At 43.5% G+C, this 17,993-nt stretch overlaps 1 protein-coding gene across 1 annotated transcript; it reads right to left on the bottom strand.

Annotated features, from left to right (window-relative positions):
- Positions 1-4,111: 4,111 nt before the first annotated feature.
- On the bottom strand, positions 4,112-16,099 carry Rtl9 (retrotransposon Gag like 9). Its single transcript, XM_005082479.4, has 3 exons — positions 15,907-16,099; positions 5,746-9,832; positions 4,112-5,248 (listed from the first exon to the last, which is right to left on the bottom strand). The coding sequence occupies exons 2-3, from the start codon at positions 9,754-9,756 to the stop codon at positions 5,138-5,140; spliced, it is 4,122 nt and encodes a 1,373-aa protein (XP_005082536.2). The 5' UTR covers positions 9,757-9,832; positions 15,907-16,099; the 3' UTR covers positions 4,112-5,137.
- Between the last annotated feature and the right edge of the window lie 1,894 nt (positions 16,100-17,993).

The following is a 17,993-nucleotide window of genomic DNA, read 5'->3' as shown; positions in this document are numbered from 1 at the left end:
GGGACAATTCTGTCTTTTCACTATGGTTTCCAGGAATCAACCTTAGGTCACTAGGCTTACACAGTAAGCACTACCTCCTGAACCCTCCACCCTGAATAGTCCACTTTTTTTTTCTTAAAGGAGAAAACATCTCTGTTTCATTCTAACTCTTGATGGCTAGTAGAGCTGTGTATATAGAAATAGAAGGTCACAGTGTCCCTTGGTCATTCAGTCAAACTCTCTCTTCACTGTATCATACTGGCTTTTTAGTGTACCGTGAAGGTCCTGCTTCTGTCAGCTGGCCCTACAGATTTTCTTTTTGTTATTAAATTTCATTTATTTTTATTTTATTAGTGTTCTGCCTGTATGTCTGAGTTAGGGTCTTGGATCCCCTGGAACTGGAGTTACAGACAGTTGTGAACTACCATATGGGTGTTGGTATTGAACCTAGGTCTTAACCACTGAGAAATTTCTCAAGCCCCAGATTTTCTTTTCTTAATCCAGGCTTCACTGTGGTTTTGTCCCCACTTTGTTAAACAATACTTTGAATTTTTATCAGAAGAAAATACTCTAGATTACAAACCATCAGTATCTGCTTACTGAAATGGAATCTGGGGACTTTTCAGTGTATGCTCTCCTCTAATGTTACAACTGGAATAACCTTCCGTAGGTGAAGGGTGGTATTAGAAGGCAAGGATACAGGGTTTGTAAATTATAAATAACTTTCTTTCCTTATTTGTATGCCCCTTTTCATGAGGGAAAAGTGAAAATGGCAGGAAAGTGCTGATAAAGAAGAATCAGCACTTGGCATAACTATCTCTTCCACCTGCAGAGTCTTGGCCCCATGACTTTCTTCTGGTCAATGAAAAGATGCCTTGGGGAATATTTTAGCTTCCTTAATAGCTCATAGCTCAAACTGAGGCTGCTCACTCTGAGATTACACTAGACTGTGCACACCAACTCCTAGAGTTAGTGACATTCCGCAGTGATTGATTCTGTTCCCGTGAATATTGAAGACTTTCACCATATGAAAAGTACAGTTCATATCTAGATCTATGTTGGGAGAAAAGGGTGAGCAGGGTTACTTTTATTCAGACTTCCATTGTTATAAGCTTCAAAAACTAGTTGATGTTCAGCAGCATATTTGTTCAGTGAGTCCTCAAAGGGGTCATCAAGTCTAAAATAACAAATCTTTATATATAGTAGTTCTGTTGTATAGGGATCTGAGGACAGATTTCAAATCCCAGCTCTACTTCTTTCTTTGTTCAGTAGCTTTGGGCCATGTGGTGGTTTGAATAAAAATGGCCCCCATAAGCGCACATATTTGAATGCTTAGACACTAGGAAGTGGAACACTTTGAAAGGATTAGAAGGATTACAAGGTGTGACCTTATTGGAGAAATTGTGTCACTGGGGGTGGGCTTTGAGGTTTCAAAAACCCAGCCAATCCCAGTGTCTCTCTCTTGGCCTGCTGCCAGCGGGTCAGGATTTAGAACTCTCAAGTACTTCACAAACACAATGTCTGCCTGGGTGTTGCCATGTTTCCCACCATGCTGATAATAGACTAAACTTTTGAAACTATAAGCAAGCCCCCAAGTAAATGCTACCAAAAGAAGTTGCTACGGTGTCTCTTAACAGCAATAGAAAGGGAGTAAGGCAGGCCAGTTACTTAACTTTTCTTTGCCTAAGGATCCTAGTCTGTAAAATAAGATCAGTAGTGTCACCTGATTCTCAAAGTTGATGGGGGTTTTCTCACAAATGCATAAAGCCAACGCTGTCCAAAGAAGGTGTGTTAGACTTTTCATTGTTCTAGTAACACACCTGACATAAACAACTCAAAATGAAGAAAGATTTATTTTGGCTCATGATTTTTGAGATTTCAGTCCATGGGACACTGGATCAGTTGTTTCTAGATAATAGTGACAAGAAGCTTCATGGCAGAAGGATGTTGTAGAGCAAATTTGTTCAACTCCTGGAACCCAAGAAGTGTAAAGAGACATATCAGAAGGGACCAAATAGAGATGACATTTTGTTTATGATCTAACAAATAAAGCTTGCCTGAGAATCAGAGTGCAAAGCTAGCCACACTAGTCAGCCATACACCTTTAATTCCAGCAGCCACACTAGTTAGCCATAGAAACCGGGAGGTGGTGGTACACACCTTTAATCCCAGTACTAGAGGGGAATTATCAGACAGGTAGAGACAGGAGTTAGTCAGTCTGCAGTCACACCACGAACACAATTCCCCCTTTTGGTCTGAGCATTGGGAGAGGTAAGAACTCTCTAGAGGTTGGCTGCTTTGCTTCTCTGTTCTTCAGCTTGAACCCCAATATCTGTCTCTGTTTTATCATTTGTGATATACTACTTTGCCCAAAAAACACACCTCCAAAGTTTCCATTGCCTCCCAAAATAGTGCTACCAGCTGCTGACCGCGTTTTCAACATAGAAGCCTATATTTAAGGGTCATTTCAGATCCAAATTGTAACCTGAGGTCAGCACTATTTAAATCTCTCATTGTTGTGTCCCAGAATCCAAACCCCCAGCTACAGTTGGCCTCTGTGTTCCATTCTGCAACTAGAGTGGAGTCAAGTGGTGGCCCTACATGTCACGTAGCCAGCTGATCTCCGTAAGGCAGTGTATTAGTCAAAGCACAAGCAGTGTAATTCTACTGGGATCTTTCCCCCAAAGAACTTCAGAAAATTCTCAAGGAAAAGAAGTTCTGTAACACGCAGGTAAGGGCAGGGTTTGGTGATATATAAGTTCTCCTTGCTTGTGGGACCTTATTTTTATCCATAGGTCAGTGAGGAATAAAAAAACATGAACCATAACTTTTTTGAACTGACAAAATGTTCCTGAGTACGTGGGTATAGGATAGCCAGGCTCCACAAAGCTGCTGAGAGGCTCTTGAAACATTTCTAAATATAAATGCTAGGGTGGGTTGACAAGGGACTGGGCTCTGAAAGAGTGTGATTGGCTTTCATCAGTTCCATTTATCTCTAGTGAGAAGAAAAAAGCCAAAGGAAGATGAGTGGCTGGGGGAGAGAACTGAAGAACTGTCATTGCTGTCCATTATCGTGGCCATAAGAAAATGAGTTTCATTTTGAAGACATTTTCCTTCCGGTATGCATTTTACAGGCATGAGTTGTGACTTCTGCATTAGACATTTCTTTTTCAGTAGATTTTTGCTTGCTTTTCTGAGATAAAAGCAACCCTAACTGAACATGAATATCCACACTCCACTTGGGTCTAGACTGAGCCAGATGTGGGCCAATGGACAAAGAAACGAGGGTGAAAGCTGGGTCCTCTGAGGCTGATTGTCTCCCTGCCTGGAATGTGTGTTGCCCAACTTACTGTGCCTTTTTTCTGAGGAAACAGCACTAGTAATTAAGGCAGCACCTAGAGCCAAATTCTCACATACATTACTGTGGGGTTGCCAAAGTGTCTGCCAGTCTTTGCTTTTCCTAAGAATAATTTCCCTCTTTCTGGAATTAGATCCAGTATTTAGGGTAATGGGGCAGCAGACTCAGAGAGGCTTTGGGTTCTGTCCTTGGTGTCCTTGGCATTCCTTCCACCACACTAGATAACTTGGCCAGCAAGTCTCCTAGACTATTGTACCAGGGGACCCAACTGCCTCTGACCATTTCTTCCAAACTGTCACCAACATAGACTTATAAAATGTTTCAAATTTTATTATTCCCTCTGTTTTTAAAATATCTTTAAATATTACACTACAGTCATTATTACTGAACAAATAAATTGGTCCTATTTGTATAAAATTTCCCATTTTCCTGTTTCTTGTCTTCAAGTCATCTTATGTCTTATTTCAATGTGTTCTTGCTTATTGTTTCTGCCCTGCCTTAATTTGGGTGGAATTCTAATATGACAAAATGTCTTAGCCACCCCCTAAACAGTGGTCAACATGTTATGTTAAAAGATCACAAGTGTTGGAAAGATAGTTTTCCAGCTGTATCCCCAAGCCTAAGTCTAATATCCAGACTCAGCTCTCAAAAAGTGTCTTCTTGCCCCTAAATACACACTGTGCAGCAGTTTTCCACTTCCATACACAAACACACAAAATAAAGGTTAAAAGTTTTAAAGAACTCAATAAATCAAATTCTAATGTCCATAATTAATTCATTTTCACAAATGGTCTTTATTTTATGATTACAAATGTAATACATGCTTATTGTAGTGAATCTGGAAATTACATAGAACAGTAAAAAGAAGAAAATTAAAAAAAACTATAACCCACCACCTGAAGGCAAACACTGTTCATATTATGTTCTAACTACCTACACCTGTTTAGACACCAAGACCCTTAAGAAGAGTGCTGGCCACGAAGCACAACAGCCGAAGGGAGCAAGGGCAATTGACAACTGAGGGGATCACCCAGAGGTCATAGCTAGAGATTCCACACTGAAGGACAAGGGCCATAAGCAAGACATCAAAAGCTAACAACACGAGAACAAGTTAGGTACTACAACACTGTAGTGAGATGGTGCTTGTCAAGGCTTTAGCCCAGTACCAGTCACATGGCACATTACCAACAATTGTTAGCCATTACTATCACTATTATTAATACTATGGGTCAAAACAAATGGTTCAGGATGGAGACTATAAACAGGGCAAGGGCCCTGGAGACCCATTTAGGTACTATGAGTTGGGGCATATAAGGGTGAGTCTGCTGGTTTGAAAGGGTGGTATAGGAGTGGGTATCTCTCTCTTTATAGGCTCCCCCGCCAGGTGGAATAGGACAAGGATTTCCTCAAGTTTGCCTGATGACACGTGGCAAGACACTCTAAGGTGTTTTGAGGTAGGACATGATTTCTCCTGCCTAGACTTCTCCCTGGACCAAGAATTAGAAAAGGCCTTGATGATGGTGATGATGATGATGATGATGATAAAGATGATGGGAGCTTCAGACCCTCATACACCATATATTCTTACAGTCCACACTGATTGTCAGGGCAGGTCCCAGGCATGTAAGTGAAAGAGAAGGTCAAGGCAACCAAAACCAGGAGATAAAGTGGGATGTGCCTGGAGGGAAAGGCTGAAAGGTGAAGGCAACGAGGTTTATGATATAGTTGAATGGAATGGGTCCAGGAACCAGTCCTCAGATTAGCAGCCAAGTCAGAAATCACATAAGATTTCACAGAGGACTACTTGTTGATGGGGGCCTTCTGCGCACTCTGTCGAAGGTGGTCGTGAAGACTTTCTTGGGGATCTCCATGTTCTTTCAAGTAGTAACAGCGTTTGGGAACATGTTGGTGCTGTGAGAAAGAGGGAAAAACATAAATAAGAACTACATTTCCAATGACCAAAGGCATTCTGTCTGATTAAGTTCAGTAAGCGAGCAAGTCTAAGAACTGTCTAATTCATCAGATATGTAAAAAGTGGGGCCAAGTGCTAAGTTAATGAAATCCTCTGGTGACTTGAGTCCACAACACATGTGACTATAAGGAGAACCAAGTCCATAAAAGAAGTCTCTCCCTTAGAACTTGACTTGCAATAAACAGAGAGCTGTATTGAGCCTACTGAGTTTCCATATAATCTGAAGCCTTCAGTAACCTGAGTCAGACATTGTTTCTGAAAATGGATAATATAACCAAAATAACTTCATATCCATACTCATTGATAAAATTCTACATTGAGTACCTCCTTCTGAGCTCTTTCTTAATTCAGAATGGAAGACTGTGGGTGTTAACTCATCATTACTATTTCCTCATATTTCTAATCAGAAACCATGAGCATATGTCCCCCTGATTACCTCCTCAGTCTGCTGCTGAGAGCCCAGTTCACTCTCCATGGCCTCCTCATTGTTCCGCTTACAAGCTGTTGGCACAACTTGGCTTGAGTTGCCTGAGGAATCCTTCTCTTCAGCCAGCTGGCACTCAGTGTACAGAGACCTATCTATCAGTTCCTTCAGGCTGCCGGCCACCTTCAGGAAGATACGGCCCATTTTGGTGGTAACAGCTTCCGAGAGTCCTTCCAGAAACCTGGTTCGTAGAATGGCATCAGACCAAGACAAATGTCGGGCCAGCAGCAAGAAGTCAGTGGCATACTGCCTGACTGACTTCTGACCCTGCTTGGGATGGCAAAGAACGGCACTTAGAATGTCTATCTCAGACAGGGAGTCATATAAGCCCTGTGATCTTCTTAAGAAAGACTTATTTTCACTGGAGAGGGGGTTTCCTACCTCCATCTGCAAGATTGACCACCTCTCTGCTGCCCCCAGATGAAGAGACACCAGAAATGCCATTTTCTCAGAATCATTCAAAAACCCTTTCATTTGCTTCTCCTCATCAATCTCCTCTTCATCTTCCTCCACAGAGGATGAACCCCGGGCTGCTTCTTGCTCTTCTAACAGGTAACAGAGCGCTGGGGTCAACATACCAAGGGATGGCACTTCTTTTGGTGGTGGTTTCTTCTTTTCAGGGTTTGTGCCAGTCACGTGTGGTGTGCTTTTTGATCCAGGGGCTGTGTCTCTGAAGTGAGAGGTAGATGCCTCTCCCGAGTCTGTGGCTCTGATATTCAGAGTGGGTGTCATTCCAAAGGCCGTTTGTGACGTGGACATTGTTCCAGGTGCTGGGGTCCTCATTAGTGGTGTAGACATCTCTCCAGAGGTTGGAGCTGCCATGTGTGGCATGGTTATCCCTCCTGAGGCTGCGGCCCTCAGTAGTGGCATGGACATCATTCCCGAAGCCGAAGATCTCATAAGAGGTGTAGATACTGCTCCAGAGTTCGGGCCTCTCGGTGGCAGATTAGTCATTCCCCCAGAAACTGTATTTGTTGGCTGTGGCAAGGATGTAGCTCTAGAGCTCACAGCTTTGGTTTGTAGAGTTGACATTGTCCCAGATGGCATGGTTTTCATTAGTGGCATAGACATCTCTCCAGAAGTCATGGGTGACATCAAAGGCATGGGCATGGTTCCAGAGGCTGAAGCCCTCATTAGTGGCTTGGACATCTCTCCAGACATCATAGCTGCCAGTTGTGTAGTGGACATAATTCCAGGGCCTGGAGCTCTCTCTAACTCTGTGGCCACAGCTCCAGCAGAGGGTCTCCTAAGTGTTGTAGATATGGTCGAAGAGGCTGGTGCTCTGACTGGTGGTGGAGATATCCCTGCACTCACTGGAGCTTGCACTGGAAGTGGGCATATGTCTCCACAAGCTGTGGTCATCATCTGAGGTACAGACTTTGCTCTAGAAGTTGGGGTTCTCATCAGTGGCACGGACATCACTCCAGAATCTGTGGGTCTCAGGAGTGGTGTGGACTCTGATACAGGTACTGAAACCTTCATAGGTTGTATGGACATCATACTCGAGGCTGAAGCTGTCATGTGTGGAGCAGATATTGTACCATAAACTGGGGCTCTTGGAGATTGAGCTATCTCTCCAGAAGCAGGAGGTCTCATTAGTAGTAGAGGCCTCTCTCCACAGGATGAGGCTTTTGAGAGCAATGTAGACATCTCTGATGAGTCTGAGGCTCTCATTAGGGGTGTGGACGTTGTTCCAGAGGCCTGGGATCTCATCTGCATCCCTCCCAAAGCAACAGTTCTCATGAGTGGTGTAGATACCCCTCCAGAATCTTGAATGTTTATTGGCTGACTAGGCATCTTCTCAGAGGCTGTGGCTCTCATTAGTGATATGGATGCTGCTCCAGGACCTGGGACTCTTGCTAGAGGTTTGGACATGCCTCCAGAGGTGGTGGTTGTTATCTGTGATGTAGACATTGCTCCAGAAGCCATGGCTCTCATTAGCTGTGTGGACATGCCTCCTGAGGATGGGTCTGTCATCTGTGGCATGGACAGAACTCCAGAAGCTGTGTCTCTCATTAGTGATGTGGGCATTGCTCCAGAAGCTGCAGTTGTCATTTGCTGCATGAACATTCCAGAAGCTTTGGATGTCATTAGTGGCTTGGACAAGGCTCCAGAGCCTGTAGCTCTCATCTGTGGCATGGATATCACTCCTGAGGCTGTGTCTCTCATTAGCAGTGGAGATGATGGTCCAGAGGTTTTGGCTGTCATTAGTGGGGTAGACGTTGCTCCCGAGGCTGTGGCTCTCATTTGTGGTGTAGGTGTCAGTCCTGAGGCTGTGGTTCTTATTTGTGATGTGGACATTGGTCCAGTGACAGGAGCTCGAATTTTCTGTGTGGACACTGACCCAGAGGTTAGAACTGATGATTGTGACACAGACATTATTTCAGGGGCTGTAGCTATACCTGGCTGGGTGGACATCACTCCAGAAGCTGAAGCTCTTACTCGCTGTGCAGAAACTGCTCCATTTGATGTGGTCTTCATAAAGCCTATGGGCATTGTTCCAGGTGTTTTGGCAATTGTTAAATGTGTAGACATCACACCAGAGGCTGTGGTTGACATTTGTTCTGTGAACATTGCTCCAGGACTTGTGGCAGCCATCAGTGGAGTTGACATTGATCCAGAGACTGGAACTGTCTTTTGTGATGTGGACATATTTCCTGAGGCAGGGACTCCCGTTAGCTGTATAGGCATTGTCCCTGTATCAGAAGCTCTCACTGGTAGTGTGGACATCAATCCTGTGGCTGGGCCTCTTATTGGTGGAACAGACATCATCTCCGAGTTGATATTTTGTGTTACATCTGAGGACATCACTCCAGAACCAGGTGCTGGCATCAACTGAGTAGGTATCACAGTGGAGGTGAGAGCAGTCATTAGCAGTGGGGATATTGCCTCAGCATCTGGGGACGGCTTTGGTAATGTGGCTATTTCTCCAGTATCTGGGATTGACAGCAGTGACGTAGACATTGCTCCAGAGTCAGAAACTGGCATAGGCAGTGAAGACATGACTCCAGAGTCTGAGTCTGACATTAGCACAGTGGAAATTCCTTCAGAGTCCTGAGGGTTTGTTGGCTGAGTTGCTGTTTCTCCAGAAGCTAGAGCTGACATGATCAGAGAGGATATTACTTCAGAGTCTGTGCCTGACATTAGCAGTGATGATATCTCTCCAGAAGCTAAAGCAGTCATTAGCACTTTGGACATTGCTTCTGTGTCCTCATCGGTAATTTGCAATGGGGACATTGCTTCAGATCCTGGAGCTGTCATTGGTGGTGTGGATGCCACTCCGGGGTTCATATCTGGAATCAGAAGTGGGGATATCTCACCAGGATCTGATCCTAGCATTAACGATGCCTCGGATGATGAAGTACTCATTACAGGTGCAGATATCACTCCAGAAGATGGAACTGGCATTGCCAATGGTGATATCTCTGCAGAATCCGATGCTGCCATTAGTGCTGTGGACATTGTCCCAAAGTCAGGAAGTGTCAACATTCCTGGAGACATTAACCCATAGTCTGAAGTAGACAACAGTGGGGACAATGTTCCAGAATCTGAAGCCGGCATTAACAGCGGGGACAGTGCCCCAGAGTCTGAGACTGGCATTAGAAGTGGGGACAGTGTTCCTGAATCTGAGGCTGTCATAAGCAGTGGAGACAGTGTCCCAGAGTCTGAAGCTGACAACAGCTGTGGGGACAATGTCCCAGAGTGTGGTGCTCCCATGACAGGTGTGGAGGACAGACTGTCAAAGGCGGTGGATGTCATCAATTGTGTAGATGTCCCTCCGAGATCTGAGGGTGAAGTTGAGGTTATAGGCAACTGCAACTGAGAATGGAGGATTTGAATGTCTGCTCTTGTCTCTGCCATTTGTCTAGGAAAAGTTGTTCCCCTGTTTTGGGGGTCACTATTTTCCTCCCTCATCATATTGTTGAATCGTAATGAATGTAATGGTATTGACATATCTGCCATGGCTAAAGGACAGGGGGGATGGAGACTCTAACGTGTTGACATCAGGGTCCTGATGAAGCACACAAATCAAGGAAACCTGTAAAAGAAGAAAAGTTTAAAGGTCAAAAGCCAATTTCAGGAATATATTGCAATAATTCATAGGGACCTGCTTTTATGAATTGTCATGTATATGGCTTTGAAGGTTGGTCTATCAGTTTGAAGAAATCATATAGCAAACATCCCAAAGCTGTAAAAACTTTCCCTTCAAACTCTGTCCTTTTTAAATCAACCCATCCAGGTACACACCACAGCCTCCACGTTTATAAATGTCAATAGCAGGCTCCAGAGCCAGGGAAGGCCTGTCTCAAATGAGTCAGCAGCACCACCTTCTGGCCAAGTACAAGAAGTTCAGGTTCTTTCGCTATGCTTTTCCACTACAGAAGTCAACAGTCAACACAGGTACTGGTAGGCAAGGATCAGAGAGCTCTTTAATCCTTGATAATTATTAGTTCTTAATGTTCATTGAATCCCAATAGTTTAACACAGGTTTTACTACTATGATATCCCTGAATGTCTTTCTCAGGAAAAATAGAACATTTACCTGATGAAGGACTAAAAATAGCATTCCACAAAGTAAAAACTTGCTTAATGTTATCATCATTATCCCTATTAATAACAGCCACCACTACAATATCAGTTACTTAGTAGATACATGAATGGCACTGCACTTTAACTGTACAGAACTTTAAACTGCCAGTGATATGCAAGACTTTGCAAGCCTGATTCTACTTGGGTCTTACATAGTATTATTCCCATTGTACCAGCTTTCTAAGATTAGCAAGAGTCATAGCTAAAATAATACCACTGTATCTTTGTGTCTTCACCCTTTCCTTGAAGTTGTATGGTCTTTGATCTCACTGAGGGTGCATGTAGCTGTTTGTCTGACATCCTAGACTAGAAATAAATGGCAGCTTAGTCTCAGTCAATGTACAGAAAATTCAAATTTACCTGTTTACCTGAGAGGGGGCTGGTTGCTCCTATAACCTCACCTCTCTGACCTGCTTCCATGAGCAGTCACAGAAATGGTGCTTTGACACAAAAGATGTAGACCCATGCAGGGGATTACAGAAGAGTAACATCCCCATAGCCTGATCATGCCCTAAAAAGAAGACTGGATACTTTGAAGCAATGTCAAAGAAATTATCAGTCTCATGGTTTTGTGGCTCTATCACAATTGGAACACTGACAGCAGAAATGCCAACAGCAAGCAACACTTGAGCATGCACTGGATAGTAGTTCTACTAGGCACTTTCTCTGTCTCACATCATTTGATCCACACAGTAACCCTCCAAGATTTTTGGCAGTCCTTACAGATGGGAGAATGAAGGCACACAGAAACTTGATCATTTGTGTGTGGTTTGAGAGATTCTCAGACCCATCCAATTCCATAGCACCTTACTCCTCACTAATAGGCTGTAGTGATTCTCTTCTTCCCATCCTCAAACCCGTTGACTAGATAACCCCGAGGTAAGGTGTCAAAGAAATACTAGAGTCCTGCTGGTACTTCAGTTACCTTCATCTTAATTCATGCTTTGGGAAAGATGAGCCAAAAGATCCTCCAACTCCATCTTCTGTCATCAAATAATCCCTGTCCATACCACAATCTTCCATTAGGCACTACTCAGAAAGATCTTACCTTACCAGTGACAGAGAAGAGTGATAATGTCCTTTGCACTGTAGCTCTTTGGGTGTGACTAATTGACTTATACCCCATGCCAATTCATTACAGCAAGGCCCAATACCCGCAGCTGTTCTCAGCAATCTCCCTTAGCTATCCCCTGCCACACCCCCCTCTTGCCTGCCTGCCAGCCTGCCAGCCCGCCCACCCGCCCCACTGCTCTTGACTTGCTAGTGCATGCTCTGGCTCTCTGGTCCCAGATTCCTGCCTCTATATAGGCTCTGACATTTGCCTCTGGCCACCTTTCACTAGTCAGCCCTCCAGAAGTTCTGCCTTAGCTCTTGGCCTCTGCAACCCTACCCTTTTGCCCCTTGCTCCCAGGAATCCCACCACCTCTACTGCACATCTCTATGATCATCTCTGGCTACCCCCAAAGAGAACGGATTGCCACAATTAAAGAAATGAGCAAGAAAGTGTCCTCACTCAGGAACTGAAACATGTATGCTCTCTGTAACAGCTACTCTGGGTCCTAGACAAAGCAGCTGGCCAGACTAAATACTGGCTTAGTGTTAGAGATAAGGACCAGGGCTGAGGGTCCAGAGAAGCAGCATTAGTGAAACTCAGCGAGGTTCGAGGGTAAGAAAAGGAGGATGGGAAGAGATTGGGTGTGGGGGCTGGGAAGTGAAAACCTTAACAGTGACCCACAGTCATAAGAATTTTTAAAGGCGATTTGCCATAGTGATGGAGACAGAGAGAAATCTGGTGGCTACTGTCCATTCTGAAGATCTAGGAGTCAACAGGAAGTACCATAGGTTTCAAACAGCTGGCAAGAATGCCAGGCTTGAGTATACCCAGTGAGGACCCATCTCATATAAACAAGAATGAAGCCTCCTTCCTAGAAGGAGGGTACAAAATCAGAGAAGAGGTACAGAAAAGTAACCAGAATGCCCTCCATCTTATTTTTTCAGTACTGAGGATGCAACCTCGGGCTATATACATGCTACCCAAGCACTCTACTACTGGGACACACCCCCAGGCCCACTCCGGACTTTTAGATTAGTGCTACTTAAGCATCCATTTAGTCTGGGGGCAGAATTAACCATTACACTTGAGACAGTCAGGTGAAGTTCAGGGGACTCAGGTTTACGGACTCAGAATTTATTAGCAGAGTCATTTAAAATTATCAACCAACAACGACTCATAATAAACAGCAGACCATAATGAGCCTTTGGGCTATGTACTAGATACAAATTACATTATGTAGGCTTCCCACCAACATGTGGAAGGCAGGCACTGCTGCCATTCTCATTTTACAAATAGAGAAATAGGCTTGGGGGTGCACAGAATTCATCCTAGTGGGAAAAACTGAGTTTGAGCCCTGATCACTTTGCTTCTGAAATAATTTTCTGGTTAAATCCATGATTTGAAACACTCAAAATGCTCTATTCACTGCCAGGTGCCCACCCCACCAAGGAAGGGCACAAGGGGTTAAATTGCAGTAGTAGCAATGGTGATGGTGGCAGCAGTGCCCTTCCTTGGTGGCCGGCCTTGAATGCTTTTCTCATATTTCAAGAAATGTGCTAAGGGCTTCGTGAGTTTTCTCATTTGATCTATACAACTACTCTTTGGGCTAGACCCTTGTAATTCCCAGTTTACTGATAGGAAAGTTGAGCTTCAACGGGTGTTATGGTTTAAATGTGAAGTGTTCCCTGACATATGTCCGTGCATTTGAACACCTGACTGGTGGGACTGTGTTGGAAGATTATAGAACATTTGGGACACTGGGCCCTAGCTGGTGGACATAAGACACTGGTGGTGGGCTTTGGGAATGAGCTCTGCACTTTTTCCAGTCTTGCTCTCTGTTTCCTGGCACATTCAGATGGGAGGCACTGTCACCTCTTCAAGCTGCAGACCAGTGATGCCCAGTCACCATGCCTTCCATGTGCTGACATTTGGACCCCTGAAACTGTGAATCCTCTTAAGTTGCTTCCAACAAGAATTTTTTTCAGTGGCAAGAAAAGTAGCAAACACAGTAGGTGACATGAAAAACAAAACAAAACAAAAAAAGGCACAGCTCTGCCTGACTTGAGTTCACTACTCACACTACTCAAAATGAAACTTTCCAATCAGTCTCCCCGAATGAAAAAACAATCCTAGAAAACCCATTTTAAAGTTGGAAAGAAGGATCAGTAGGTTAAGAAAAAACACTAAGATACAAGGCTGATGGGCTGAGCCTAATGCCCAGAACCCGAGGTAGGGGGCGAGAATCAACTTCAAAAGTTATCCTCAGACCTCCATATGTGCTCCATAGAAACATACATGGCTGCACTCACAGCACACATGCGTGCGCGCGCACACACACACATACACACATCCCAATAATAATAATAATAATAATAATAATAATAATAATAATAAATTTAAAGGAAACCCCATTATTTTAATAATGGCTTCCTAACAGTCACTGTTAATATTATTATTGTACCTAATGATTAAAGCTAACAATTACTGTGTCAGGTACTGTACTAAATTCTTTACTTACTTATGTGATCTCATCTAATAAAGCATCCAGATGAGGCATTATTATCACCCTCATCATCAAGATGAGAACCCAAAATCACAAAGACCTTAACTAACTTTCCCAACGTCACTCAATTACAGAGCTCAGTTTATCTATGAAAACAAAAAGCTGGAAATACCCTGAACGCCTGACATTAGAACACAACTGCTTTATGGTTAAATAAGTCATGGTACAACTTAGCAGCCCCTAATGTATCTATTAAGAATTAAAATATAGTGTGGGCTTAATTACAAGATCCTTTAAAAATAAAATAAATGCATGTGCTTCTACTCTGTGTGGGGTTGTACACATGTGTAATTCCAAAACTCAGAAATTTGAGTGAGGAGGATTGACAATTGGAGGCCACCTCTAAATTGAGTGTGTCTCAAAAGAAGCAAGCTGCAATTGTCTTAAATGTGCATATTTTAATAAGACTTGGTGAAATGATAATATAATTACATTTCCCCAGAAAGTTAAAGTCTAGAAGAGCATACCCAAATATTAACAGTAACCATACTTGAATGGCAGAATTGCATGATATTATTATTTTCATTTTCCTTATCTGTATTTTCTCATCTGACTAAAGTCGTCCCATTATACTAATTCACAAAGAAAATAAACAAAAGTTAGCTTCCCTTTATAAACATGGCTGGTTCCCTATGGCTCTATGACTAGCCCTTTCCAGTCCTTTGCAGGCACTCTCTAGAAATTCCCCCAAATTCCTCCACAATCAACCTTTCTCCATCCCAAAAGCTTAAGAGTTACACCACTTGGGTCTTTTCTTCTGATGTGACTTCTAAAATCGTGTCTTGGGTGGCTTGCTATTATTCAGTTTTTCTTGGTTTATATTTAAAATGATTCCTCTAACTTTTATTTGGGTTTAATACACAAGTAATCTAGGAATTTAGTCCTAGGATTAAAAACTTGAAATCGCAGTCCAGATAAAGTCCTGAGACTACCCCACCCTGCTTCCCCACAAGTCCCACTGCTCACTCTGCTCATAGTTGGGTGTGTCTCCTTCCAAACTTTTTCTACTTGCAACAGCATTCAGAGTTTATATCATGCAATTGCTTGCAAACACCCAGTGTGTGCAAAAAGCTAGAGATAGAAAACTATGCTGGTCACTCCAGGGTTTCATCTTCTGGTCCACTGTGACAATTTTCATCAGCATGCTTCTAAGAAGGCTACTGAGAGAGGGCTCTTGCATGCTCAGCCCATTTGGGCATAGACTTCTGTTTTATTAAAGTAAAGAGTCTCTAGGACCACAGAAAATGAAGGCCTCCTGAGGCAGGCAAAGTCCACAAATTGCTGCTTAGCATCTCTCAGATCCCTCATGGTACCCACCCAGTCTCTACTGATCAATACATCTGGGAGGTGTCGAGATCCTGCCGCCTTGCAAGAGGTAATTGAGTTTGGGGAATTGCAAGGCTAACTGCTAGGGAAAATAAGAATAAACAAGAGACTGTTCAATATGTCAACAAATAGCTTTCTAGCTGTTGAAAATAAGCCTGCCTCTAGATTCCCAACAATATCTCTCCCATCCCTAGTGAACACACACCCAGTTACCTGAAAACAGAGAAGCTTAAATCAGGCTCTAGTTCGGGTCCCCTACCTACCCCCATCATTCAGAAGAGAAACACACACACACACACACACACACACACACACACACACACACACACACACACACACACACACGCACACATTTTTCTCTCTATCAGCTTTGACACTTGAAATGCCCACCCGGTTCTGTATAGAAGTGGAAAATGGCTAGCATTTACTAAGTTCTTGCTATGCCAGACACTGTTCTAAGCATTTTACACACACTATATTATTTTATTGCACAAAATACCAATAAAGTGGAGGAGTTGCCCCCGTTTTATAAATCAGCTAAACAACTAAAGTAGAGAGAAATTACAATGCAGTAACTTACCTTGGCTCTTACAGCTGAGAGGGAGTGAAGCCGGGCTTGTCACTCGGGTCTGTCTGACTCAGCCAATGCTCTTAGCTCACAGGAGAGTCACACACTGTCTTTGAGTCTCTGAAGGGCTGTCATATGGAAGAGAGGGTAGGTGTGTTCTGGGTAGCTCCAAAGAAAAGGATTTGACTGTTAGTTGGGAATTACGCTTTCATTGGATGTGCTGCAAATTCCCCCAAACAACATGTATATGCATGTCCAATTCTATAGGGAAAAGAACATTAGAAGAAGAGCAAACGGAACTCCCTTACATTAGGTGCCGTCCTGGAGGATCTGTGGAATCAGCGAGGACAGGGGAATACAAGAGGACTGCAAATGGGCAGTGTCCCAATTTTCTTAAATAAGGAAACTACATAGCAGAGTACTGTAAACTCCAGAGCTCTGAGCTTGATGTCAATCCTTGGACAGATTCTGCTACAGATTATGAAGCAGGTAATTTATAAGCACTTACGATGTAAGTGGCATCAGGAGGTACCTAGAGGTACTCACAGGACTCTGCAAATGAGACCAGGCTCCCAGACTATTTATAGCAATTGCAAAGCCCCAAAAGTGGGGGACTGACACTGAGTTACCGGATTTTTCTTTTTCCAAGGAAAGGCATTAAGAAATGAAACAACCCCAAATTATCATTTTCTCCCAAATTATTTTCTAAAGAGAAAGGGCTTTCTTTAACACACCACAAGAGAAGGAAATACTTTCAGACAAAAGGACAGTCCTTTCAACACAACATATTTGTCTCCTTTTTACAAATCATTTGCTACACAGTCCTCAGGCTTTCTCCTTGCAGGGGCAGTGGGGAGGGGGACAGGACACACTGCTGCAATATTCCTGGAGGATGGGAACTTGTCCAAGACCCTGCTTCAGAGAGTCACTCAGAGTTAAGACATCAACACATTCAAGATACCTGTAACACAGGAAGTCTTTCTGGCCAGGAGAGAGGAGAAGAGTACAGGAAGTCTTTCTGGCCAGGAGAGAGGAGAAGAGTATGACCTTAGCCTAAGTGAGGACATAAGCATAGATAAAGTGTCCACAGGAACAAGTCACAGAAAGAAAAGGTGCCAAGTGGGAAGGAAAGCCTAGCTGAGGCGGGACTTGGCCAAGACATTTGACCTGTGCAATCCCTTGGACCATACAGTTCCCTTGTAGAAATAAGTGCCGGATACCATTAAGCATTTGTACCACATATTAGTTTCTGACCTGATGATCTCCTCGCAACCTTTACACTATGACTTGTCTTCTCAAGGCCGACTTTCTAAAAGCCAAAGAATACAAAACGGGCGAAATACCAGTTTCCAGAGCCAGGGGCTAGTTCTAGAAGGAATTCTCTTGCTGGGACCCACTCCGGTTCCACATTTTTACATATGCTGTAAATAAAGGCACTGATGGGATTCTTACACGAGTTTTCTAGAGCTGAGAAGCCTAGCAGGAAGGTTTACATTTGAAGTCCCATGGTTTACAATATGTCTGTCTGCATTTGGTCATTTTCTCTCATGGTCTTTGCTGCCAGTTCACTAGGTTCCAGGAGTTTGTGCTTCTCATGTAAAATCCTCACAGATCATATGCTCACTGGGAGCTCTGCACCCTGAATAACAGATACCTTACTCTACACAGCGGCAGAGCAACCACACCGTTCCTGTCCTTAGTTTTCAAATGACCATGGCATGGTACAGTCCTTTGATGAGCAAAGAAGAAGAATCTGCCTCCTCTCTAAATGTTTTTAAATTGCAATTTGACAATGTCTATTGACATTGTCCTTGTTTCTGAAGGCGACCATCACACAGTATACCCTGCTTGCTATATCCCCTAAAACTGCATTTCTCAAAACAAATGGTGGGGAGTCTGTGCACCAGTTTCCCCGTAGGAGGAGCAGAAAATGCACACTCAATTGCCAGGGGGCTCAGCTTTCAAGAGTAAGACGTAGGAAATAAGAGCTGAGGCCAAGAACCATGCAGTTTAGCCCATGATTCCCAATCTCTTGCACTTAAGAACTGTTTCTCTGATTGTGGGTGGGAGTGTGTTTCATTTTTGTTTTTTAACACTAA

This window comes from Mesocricetus auratus, unplaced genomic scaffold, assembly GCF_017639785.1.
Source record: "Mesocricetus auratus isolate SY011 unplaced genomic scaffold, BCM_Maur_2.0 Super-Scaffold_100003, whole genome shotgun sequence".
NCBI lineage: Eukaryota > Metazoa > Chordata > Mammalia > Rodentia > Cricetidae > Mesocricetus > Mesocricetus auratus.
Note: the sequence above shows the minus strand (reverse complement) of the source record. Positions and strands in the feature narration are given on the sequence as shown.